The sequence below is a fragment of the Lactuca virosa genome, chromosome 8 (genome assembly GCF_052849685.1).
Source record: "Lactuca virosa cultivar CGN04683 chromosome 8, Lactuca_virosa_CGN04683_v6, whole genome shotgun sequence".
Taxonomy (NCBI): Eukaryota; Viridiplantae; Streptophyta; class Magnoliopsida; order Asterales; family Asteraceae; genus Lactuca; species Lactuca virosa.
In genome coordinates this window covers 97,891,003-97,901,851 of record NC_136433.1, presented here as the reverse complement: position 1 = coordinate 97,901,851, position 10,849 = coordinate 97,891,003, and the positions used below count along the sequence as shown (strand labels likewise).

At 37.6% G+C, this 10,849-nt stretch overlaps 3 protein-coding genes across 3 annotated transcripts; 2 read left to right on the top strand and 1 right to left on the bottom strand.

Moving 5' to 3' along the window:
* Nucleotides 1-1,614: 1,614 nt before the first annotated feature.
* LOC145129903 (uncharacterized) lies at nt 1,615-5,294 on the top strand. Its single transcript, XM_079064738.1, has 3 exons — nt 1,615-1,728; nt 1,885-1,966; nt 2,704-5,294. Exon 3 carries the CDS (start codon nt 2,769-2,771, stop codon nt 5,034-5,036), a length of 2,268 nt encoding a protein of 755 aa, XP_078920864.1. The 5' UTR covers nt 1,615-1,728; nt 1,885-1,966; nt 2,704-2,768; the 3' UTR covers nt 5,037-5,294.
* Nucleotides 5,295-6,619: 1,325 nt separating this feature from the next.
* Nucleotides 6,620-9,497, top strand: LOC145130665 (calmodulin calcium-dependent NAD kinase-like). Its single transcript, XM_079065437.1, has 8 exons — nt 6,620-7,033; nt 7,115-7,338; nt 7,422-7,486; nt 7,575-7,796; nt 7,892-8,018; nt 8,183-8,505; nt 8,949-9,093; nt 9,255-9,497. The coding sequence occupies exons 1-8, from the start codon at nt 6,739-6,741 to the stop codon at nt 9,495-9,497; spliced, it is 1,644 nt and encodes a 547-aa protein (XP_078921563.1). The 5' UTR covers nt 6,620-6,738.
* Nucleotides 9,498-9,731: 234 nt separating this feature from the next.
* On the bottom strand, nt 9,732-10,849 carry LOC145134344 (uncharacterized). Its single transcript, XM_079069205.1, has 2 exons — nt 10,661-10,849; nt 9,732-10,557 (listed from the first exon to the last, which is right to left on the bottom strand). The coding sequence occupies exons 1-2, from the start codon at nt 10,793-10,795 to the stop codon at nt 9,925-9,927; spliced, it is 768 nt and encodes a 255-aa protein (XP_078925331.1). The 5' UTR covers nt 10,796-10,849; the 3' UTR covers nt 9,732-9,924.

Here is a 10,849-nt window from a genome sequence, read left to right as displayed (position 1 = left end):
TTTCACTTTATTACATAAGATTACAACTTATTTTAACCCTATCAATACGTAAATTCTTCTTCAGCTCATTCACTTCTTTCTTGAGACATGAAAAGTCCTCTTTAACAGCTACAAGCTCATCTTAAAAAATTAGGGTCAATTTGACATGTTCTTTAGCTACCTATTGCAAAAAATTGCACTTTTTACATGTTTTCTTCAATAACAAATAACAAATTATAAGCAAGTAAAAAATGAAGGTGAATTCAAAAAGAACAAAAAACTTATTTGCTGAAAAACGGTTAAAATCGACATACCAATACCAATGAATTATGGAAGACTCTAAACTTTTTTACAGGGTGTTCTTTTTTATGGGAAGTGTCAAGTCGAGTTGGAAGGAAACAATCATAAAGAATCTTGTTGTTTGCTATGAAGATAGATGAAACCAAAGCCAAAGACATCTTCTTGGAGAAAACTAGGACATCAATATTATTTGACCGATTCGTAAATTAGGTTACTGATATAAGTGAGGGACGAGCCACGTATGAGAACACTTCATTAATAATTGTCCCACGTATGATGTCACTTAAGCAAAACTTGAAGAAACTTGTCATAATGACTGAATGTGTACAAAACAACAAATGTTTATTTTACAAAAAAATAATAATAATAATAAGGTTTAAACGTGTAAATTTAAGAACTTAATATGGATTAGTCGGTCTTAAGGATTTAATATGTACAAAACAAAAAATTCAATGATATATTTTACAAGACAAAAACAATAAAAAATAAAGAATAAACTTATTATTATATATATATTAAAGTTGTGGAAGAAATGAATAGTAAACTTGGGATACTTTGTCCAAGTTTGGTCCCTTGATTTACATATCCGGTCCCTATACTTCTTTAATTAATTTATTCATGTCCTTTTGTTTGTGTTCCATTCAACTTCCCATTTTTTTGGCAGAATTGGTCCCTGTATTATTGTTGGAAGTTAGGAATACTAAATTTGGATGTTTTTTGGCAACTTTGGTCATTATTCTTTACCCATTTTGACACTTTTGGTCCTTGCAATCAATATTTTTACATTTTTTTGGAACCTTTTAATATTTAAAGTTTGGCCACAAAACTTTAACGGTTTGACAACTTTGATCCCTTTTCTAAAAAATTGTTAATTCTTACCCCTTTAATTCTTTAGCCATTTTCACACTTCTGGTCCTTGCAGTCAAAACTTTTACATTTTTTGTCCGGGGCAAAGCCCGGACTTTTCATCCTTGCACTTTCTATGTCTGTCATATTTATCAATTCGGAAACAACATTGAAAGCTTCTGGCCCCCGCGTAGCGGGGGTAACCTTTCTAGTACAAAATAAAAACTATACTAGCCTCTTAGATCGATTTCCTTTTTTTTTTCAAGATCTTTTTAAATTAAAAAATAATAAAAAAAAAATCCAACTCCCTTATTTGTATATTTGTAGATAAAAAATTATAACTTTTCTAAAACAAAATAAGATAATCTTTAAAAACTTGGGTTAAATGAGAAGTGGGCCAGTGTGGTGGTGGGGGGTAAAATGGGGAGTACATGAAAAGTTAAGATGCGTGTACTAAACGGGGGGGACCTAAATGCCCTCTTTTTGAAAGAGAGAAAAAACCCTAATTTTTTAAGATCCGATACGATACCCCTATCATTCTTCGTTCCCCAATTGTGCCCTTCCCTGCCCTTTTTCTCTGCCGTTCCCTCAGCCCTCTTTCAGGTATTTCACATCTCACTCGCCCCGCCAAATTCAATTCCCATCTATCCCCCTTTTACACCCACTCCAATTTCAAACGTTCATACCATAATCATTTGATTGTTCTTTTACACTCTCCAAATTATGCCTCTCTTCTCACCATCTGTTTGTCTTTTGCAGGTTCCTTTAGCCTTTTGTTCTTGGAACTGCCAGTTCTTCCCCGAATTTGGTGTTTCTTATCGCGTGATCCTTTGGGATTTTGGTAGGTCTTCCAATTGTTTGTTATTCGACGTATTTGTGTTTTTGGTTGTGTTGTTTTTTGTGTGTTATCGTTGAGTTTTTGTTCTTCAACCTACTTTTATTCTCCAGATCTTTAATTTCGCTCTCGCCGTTGCCACGGTTTTAGTCTTGGTGCGAAATTGTTATCTTATTTACACTAAATTTAAAGCAAACATGATCATATGTGCAATGAATTTAATGCATATATCGGTTCTTTTCGTGAAATTTTAAAATCTATATTAATTAGTGAAGTAGAAAGTAATCTGATTGATACTCTATAGGTTGATGTAACTCTCTTTTTTCTGTAATTGAGGGCGTAATTTGTTATTGTTGGATGTCTGCAAGTTAAGGAGCGTTTGGATATGCGGTTTTTAAGTTGCAACATGAAGAATTAGACAAGGATAGCTACTAACTTTAAGTTATCCCAATAATCGGTTTTCACAGCTCCTTACAACCTTTTTTGTCAGTTTATTTTGACTTTAAACAATCACAAAATCAGAATCATAATACGTTTTTTCCAAACAGTCTAAACTAATCATTGCAAGTTGATACCCTGATACAGCTTTAAACGCTCACCAAAACCCCTAACAATTGGTGAAAGATAATTAATGAATTATTATGTATGCTAATTGATGTAGCTGCTTATGGTTTTGATGAATCAAAGAGTTGAAGATTACTGATTGTGGATTATTGTGCTAATCGAAGATTTTGTTGTAACAGACTATTTGATGTTTCTTATCTTGTGGATTCGAGAGTTCTTCTGAAAGTGTTGTGGATAATTCACCATGGAAAACCATGAGATGATGATTGGGCCAAGACCGAATATATCACTGGTTCAAAACCAGCAGCTGGGATTAAGACATGGTCAGAATTTGGTAGTCGGGCAGAATCAGAATCACAATATGCAATTAGGGCATCCCCACAAGCATGAAAATGGTAATCAAGATATGCATTTAGACCGTGATTACATGACAGCTATACCACATCCACAAAACCTCGGAGATGCAACCGAGTTTGATGACAGCAATCATCATCAAGACAACAGATACAACGAAAATGATGAAGAGGGTGATGATAATCTCGATCATCATATCAATCAAGACACAGTCAAAAACCATGATTCACAATTAGTTTTATCCGAAAACCATGGTTTAGCAGTTGTAGACGAAAACCTAGACATCATGGTGCACCAACACCCGCACCATGAAATGGGTCTGGTTCCTATATCGGTTCAGCATCCGGAAGTTGTGGTGACAACACCCGTGATCCAGACCCGAACATTAGTCCCTTCACCAAACTATGAACTAATGGTGGGTCAAGAATTTCCTGATGTTACAAGCTGTCGAAGGGCACTAAGACACACTGCTATCGCGCTCCATTTCGAGATCCAAACCGTTAAATCCGACAAGACACGGTTCACCGCCAAGTGTGCGAGCGAAGGCTGCCCGTGGAGAATCCACGCCGCAAAGCTGCCCGGGGTGCCCACTTTTACAATCCGCACCATTCATTCCGAACACACGTGTGGTGGAATCGCGCACCTTGGCCACCAACAAGCTTCGGTCCAATGGGTCGCGAATTCGGTCGAACAACGGTTGAAAGAAAACCCGCAATGTAAACCGAAAGAGATTCTTGAAGAAATTCATCGTGTTCACGGGATTACATTATCATACAAACAAGCCTGGAGGGGTAAAGAGCGGATCATGGCTGCTTTACGGGGTTCTTTTGAAGACGATTACCGTTTTCTCCCTCAATATTGTGACCAAATTAGACGCACGAATCCCGAGAGTATCGCGTCTGTTTATGTAAACCCTACGGACAACTGTTTTCAACGGTTGTTTATCTCTTTTCAAGCTTCGATTTACGGGTTTTTGAACGCGTGTAGACCGTTGCTCGGGCTCGATCGGACCGTTTTAAAAAGTAAATATCTCGGGACGTTACTTTTTGCGACGGGTTTCGACGGTGACGGGGCGTTGTTTCCGTTAGCTTTTGGGGTTGTAGATGAAGAAAATCACGAAAATTGGAATTGGTTTTTATCAGAATTACATACTTTGTTAGAAATAAACACGGAAAATATGCCGAGGCTTACATTTTTATCGGACAGACAAAAGAATATAGTCGAGGGGGTGGAATCGAAATTCCCAACCGCTTTTCACGGGTTTTGTATGCGACATTTGAGCGAAAGCTTCCGGAAGGAGTTTAACAACTCGATGTTGGTCAACCTTTTATGGGACGCCGCTAACGCGCTAACTGTCATGGATTTCGAATCGAAAATTCTTGAAATCGAAGAGATTAGTCAAGAAGCCGCGTATTGGATTCGACGGATTCCCGCACGGTTATGGGCCACCGCGTATTTCGAAGGGACCCGGTTCAGTCATTTGACGGCGAACATAGTCGAATCGTTTAACGCGTGGATTCTAGAAGCTTCCGGGCTTCCGATAATCCAAATGATGGAATGTATACGGAGACAGTTGATGACTTGGTTTAACGAGAGACGTGAAGCGAGTATGCAGTGGACATCGATTTTGGTTCCGAGTGCGGAAAGACGGGTCTCGGAGGCGATTGACCGAGCCCGGACTTATCAAGTTCTTAGAGCAAACGAAGCGGAATTTGAAGTTATATCCCATGAAGGGACGAATATTGTTGATATTAGGAACCGGTGTTGTTTGTGTCGTGGGTGGCAGTTGTACGGGTTGCCATGTGCTCACGCAGTGGCGGCTCTGCTCTCGTGCCGCCAGAATGTTCACCGATTGACGGAAAGTTTTTTCACGGTGGCGGCGTATAGGAAGGCGTACTCGCAAACGATTCATCCGGTTCCTGATAAAACACTTTGGAAGGAAATGAGTACGGGTGACATGTCACTAGCGGAAGGTGGTGGTGGTGGTGGTGGTGTGACGGAAATTGTTATTAATCCTCCGAAATCTCTCCGGCCACCGGGGAGGCCGAGGAAGAGGAGGGTGAGATCGGAGGATCGGGGGCGGGTGAAGCGAGTCGTGCATTGTAGTCGGTGCAATCAAACCGGCCATTTTAGAACAACTTGTTCGGCGCCTATATAAATATATTTGAAATCGGTATGGGTAGAGTATATTATTAATTTTTTTTTTAATGTGAAATAAGGTGAGTTTTGAATAATCTTTTTTAAGATGTGATAATGGTGTGTTAGTTTAAGAGTATATATTGGTTAACTTTGTAATATTTTAGGGAGTATAAGATATATGGTGTTTAAGGCTATCTGTATGTAGTGTAGCATCTGCTATGTGAATATTATATAAAGTGGTGCAAATTTGCTTTAAAATAAGCAAATTTTGGGTTGAGTCGTGTTTGTGATAGCATTTGTGAACAAGTTCATGAACAGATAAATAGAAGTGATGAAACTGCAACTTTTTAGACTTTCAGAACATTCATAATCTGAAAAGTGAAAACGATTATCCAATAATCTCAAACTTAAACAAGCTCAATGAGACGATTCAAAAGTCTAAATAACATCTTGCCCTTGGAAGATACGAAATTTACAACCTTAAGTCATGGTGTTGTTTAAATCAGTTTTGGTGAAATTGAACAGTTCTTTTCGTAGAAGAACACACTGGTCCGCATGTATTTTCAAGTCAATTCTTATGTCATCTAAAATATATTTTAGTTTCGTTCATTTTAAGACTAAATTTACCTTGAAACTATGTACTAAAGCACAACATTATAAGTGATTTACACAATGTATAGTGAAGTTAAGAATAAACAATAATAAATACACACACAAAGAACACAACACTTAACGTGGTTCGGTCAATGTAACACATGTCCACCGGGCAAAAAGGGTATTCTTATTCACGAGCTTGAAAAACGATAGTGCTATATAAACCTTAGCTTTTAGCCATATTATATAGGCAAAGTACAAAACATAACCCTAACTAAAACAACAGGGTCGAACCCAACTATACAGATCAACACACGTCCATACCACTGGGGCTGAGCCCCATGAGATATCGGGTGTCGGGTTTCTTTACTTTGTTCAGACGGATACCAATTCTTAAGCCATATTTGACAAATTGACAAAAAAATATCCCAAAATAATCGAAGTTCAAATATTTTTCCAACTTATGTTAAAAGACATAAAAGACAATGCGTATAGAGCTCTTATTGCATTATTTAAGATCGGATTCATCCGACTTCACTGAGTTCAACTTTATAAGGACTCAACTCGAGATTAATAACTTTTGTATATATAAATCATTCAGTTGTTCTAAAAAAAATCTAGCTTCTTGAAACATGTTTTAGCTAGCATAATAATTGCATATATTTTCAAGCTATATTTCAAATAATTGAGTTTGCTCTATCAAATATAAGTTTTCACTAATATTTTCGATATTCTATTCGATTCAAATCTTCAAATTAAGAAGACTTGTTGAGCTATCAAATTGAGTTCAAACTTAGTTTAATATACTGCTCTATCAGAGTTTAAGCGGTTATAGTACGAAATTACATGTCCTAAATATTAATAGGTTTACCGTTCTTGTAACTTAAACATATTTACCTTCTAATAATTATTATTATCGATAGAATTATATTTCTTAAAACATCTGACCACACAATAAAATAAATTTAATTTACTTTCATTCACCTATGAAACGATTTCCCTCTTCCATCTCCCTCGCTCTCAAATTCATCTATTCTGCAACTTTTAGATCCAAAAATTTCCTCCCATTCATCACCTTCCCCTGCAACACAAATCCAAATCTCAAAATTTAAAATTTAAACTCAAACATGGAGAAATGTGAAGAAATTGCATGGGAATTGAAAGAATTTTTTACATCCAAAATTCTCCCTTATCTAGATTATCTTAACACCGTTCTCAAAGAATATCTAGATTATCTTTACGACCATGATAAACCCACCTACGCACAAATCATCTTCGCATCTTTAATCGGTTTGATCATTGCTGCCGCAATGCACATTCGTCTCAGAAAGTTTCGGACTCAGAAGATCATTCCATGGATTCGTGTTGGTGTCTCAAAGGCCCGCCAGCCATTGAAGCTCGAGAGATTCCCTCATTATGTAGGTATAAAAACCGTCCACCATTAACTAAAATCATTTCGTGTATTTGAAATTCGTGTTTATGTGTCTGTATGAATGAATTCAGCTCGGCAGATGGGTTTTGGTGATGTCCAACAATGTCCGTACCTCTGCAAATTAGCTTCCGATTACATTAGGAAAGAAGAAGGATGTGAAGAAGACATGTATTCGTTCTTTGTAGACGATCCATTTGCAGATACATTGTTCATAAAACTTGTCGAGGAATTTGAGAGATGTATTCTCAGTTACTTTGCGTTTCATTGGAGCCATGCTTCTTACATGATCAGTCAGGTACAATTACAAAACGCGTAAGTTTCGTTTGGTGTTTTGGATCTACTTTTTTTGAAAGTGATTATCGATTACTGAAATTTCAGGTGTTGGGACCTGATACACACGAGCCAAAAAAGAAGCTCAAGAACATAGTCATGCAAGCCACAAGGTACGATCTTTTGGAAATTGAATCCACGAATCATTCAGTTGAATGTAAATGATATTGTGATGTTATAAAATTTTTTGAAATGAGACAGGGAACAAAGATTCGAAAGGGTGACAAAGAACCTGAAAGTGGCAAGAGTGTTCACGACATTAGTGGAGGAGATGAAGGCAATAGGCCTTGTTTCACCAGACGATTCACAGTGTACTGATGTTATGGTTCCAATGGCACACAAAGATCGTAGTCCTCTTCTTCTATTCATGGGTGGGGGCATGGGAGCAGGAAAGAGCACTGTTCTTAAAGAACTTCTTAAAGAGTAACACCCTTTTTTTCTTGTTTAACATAAACGATGTCTGAATAAATTATGTTGTATGAAGATTTATGATGTTGGTTGGTGTTGAATGTGGACAGACCATTTTGGGCAGGAGCATCAGCAAATGCTGTTGTGATAGAAGCAGATGCCTTCAAAGAGTCTGACGTCATTTACAGAGCTCTTAGCTCCAGAGGCCACCATGATATGCTTCATTCAGCTGAGCTGGCATGCCCCCTCTCTCTTTCTCTATTTCTTTTGCAAATATATTACCTATCATGGGCCATTCAGTTACAAAACAAGACTTTTGTGACTGAATTCTCTCGGTCACAATTAAATTAAGAGTAACAGTAACAGTCATAGTCTGGGAATAAATAGATGATGGATGACAGGTACATCAATCATCTACGGATGCAGCATCATCACTCCTTGTAACAGCATTGAACGAAGGTCGAGATGTGATCATGGATGGAACCCTGTCGTGGGTCCCATTCGTTGTGCAGACGATAACCATGGCAAGAAATGTACACCGCAAACATTACCGTATGGGACCAGGTTACAAGGTGAATAGAGATGGAAGTGTTATTGAGAACTATTGGGAACAACTTGATGAAGAAAATGAGTTAATTGATGGTAACAAGAAAAGAAGACCATATAGAATAGAACTTGTCGGTGTTGTTTGTGATCCTTATTTGGCTGTCATAAGAGGCATAAGGTAAAATTAGTTAAACCCTTTTAATACATCTCATTTACATAAAATTAACCAAATTTCAGTTTGAGGTAAATTGGGCGAGTTCAACGGGTTGGATAACAGGTCAAATACAGTTGTGATTATGTACATTACTTTTTTTGGCCGGGGTATAGTTATTTTTTGCAATTTTGTCCAAAAAAAGTTCACTTGAAATATGGGGCTTTACTTCAACGTTTTTATTTTAATATGTTCCAAGTAATATTATAATATTGGTGGGACCAAAATTACAAAAACTAAATATAATCACGGACCAAAAGTAGTCATTTTATATGGAACATCAACCAAAAATATTATAAAAACCTCAAAATACCAAATTTGCTAAAGAAAGAGTTATTGTGACTGAAAATTGCAAACATCAATTATACTCGGAACTAAAAATATAATTATCTATTTTTTTATGTTAACAGGAGAGCCATTATGTGCCGAAGGGCTGTGAGGGTCCGGTCACAGTTAACATCACACAAGCGATTTGCTAAAGCGTTCATGACATACTGTCAGCTTGTAGACAATGCACGATTATATCTAACTAATGCGTTAGAAGGACCACCCAAGGTAAATTGTATAATCCGAGGTTAGCTGCTTCCATTGTTTTTGCTTTTTGGGTTGGACGAATGTACAATTCTATCTCATCTCGATAACTTCGGTCTCATATCTCATATCGAACACCAGATAAAGTTGTTTGTTGTCTTGTAATGAAAAATATGTGTTTAAAGTTGATAGGATGGAAAGATAAAGACAAAACGTTATTGGTCGATCCAGACGAAATAAAAATCTTGAAGACAATTGAAAGGTTGAATGAGAAAGCAGATTCAATATACGAACTTTATAAGCAACCCAACCCAGCATTCAAACGTGGTTCGGTTTGGAAAGACATTGTGATGTCACCTTCAAGGTTAAGTATCCAGAAAGAGCTCAAGTATTCCATTCAGAAAGCTGAAGATTTAAAAGAACAATGAAATTTTAAAATCAAATAAGAGAAATGTCTTTTTCGTTAAATTGTATTTAAACAATTCATATATGCTGAACCATGAAATTTTATAGTATATAACGTAATTCCTTGTGATTAACGCACGCAATATAACCAAGTGGACCTTCAGTTATCGATTAAGACAAATATGTAACAGTCAAATTATGTTCTATTAAATAGATTAATTGAAATGGAGAAAACAAACTTCACTTAATAACACAAATAAATCAAACGTTGTGAATGTCAAATTGATCGAGAAAATCAATACATCGAGACTGAAAATTTGTAAATCTTTTCATGGGGTTTGGAGCTAAGAATCACGACAGACCCATGGTTTACCAATTGAAAAATTTACAAAACAAACCCTAAAAACAAACATAAATTCACTAACAGTCCCTATAGTTCAACACTCACGTTCATTTCTTCCCTTTCTTTGTCGCTGCCTTTTTCGGAGCAGCTGGCTTCTTAGCTGGCGTTTTTTTCACGGCAGGTTTCGCTGCAGGCTTTGGGACCTCAGCGGCTCTTCCCGGCGTGGATCTAGTCGATGTCTTCACGGATTTAGCTGCTGGTTTCGTTGGAGTCTTCGGCTTTGCGGCTGCATTAGATTTAGCAGCAGGTTTAGCCTGGGGAGCCGGAGCTGCTTTAGGCTTAGCAGCTGGCTTAGCCTTTTGAACCGGAGCTGCCTTTGGCTTGGCAGCCGGAGCTTTGGCTTTGGCTTTAGGTTTAGCTGGAGCTTTGGCTTTCGGAGCGGCAGCGGCAATATTTTCCTTAGCCGGCGTTTTCTTAACAGCAGGCTTCTTCACAGCTGTCTTCGGCTTCTTCGCCGGAGCAGATGCATCAGCCGTTGCAGGTGTATTCTTGGGTGGTAATTTGAACGATAACTTGACCTTCACAAGTTTACCGGCGTCGGCCTCCTTATTCAATCTATTGAGCAACAATTTCTTGTAATTCGCCGGAAGATTCTTGTATTTCTCTTCAATAAATTTCGAGATTGCTTGCACACTCGAACCGTTCCTCTCCTTCAACGAAACGATGGCGTCCTTAATCATCTGCACAATCAAGTAAACAGAAAATCCGATGAATAATTCAGGTTATCAAACAATGGAAATCCAAAATTTAAACAAATAAATGAAAACGAAATGTGAATCAAACCTCGGAGTATTGAGGATGCAAAGGAGCATCCTTCGTCTTGGGAGCAGATGGCTTCTTAACTTTCTTAACTTTAGTCGCCTTTGCGGCTCCTTTGGCGGCCGGCTCCGTCGCGACTATTGGTTGTTCCGTTGCCATTTCAACTAGGATTAGGTTAGGGTTCGGGCAATGACAGATCAGCGATTCTCAGAT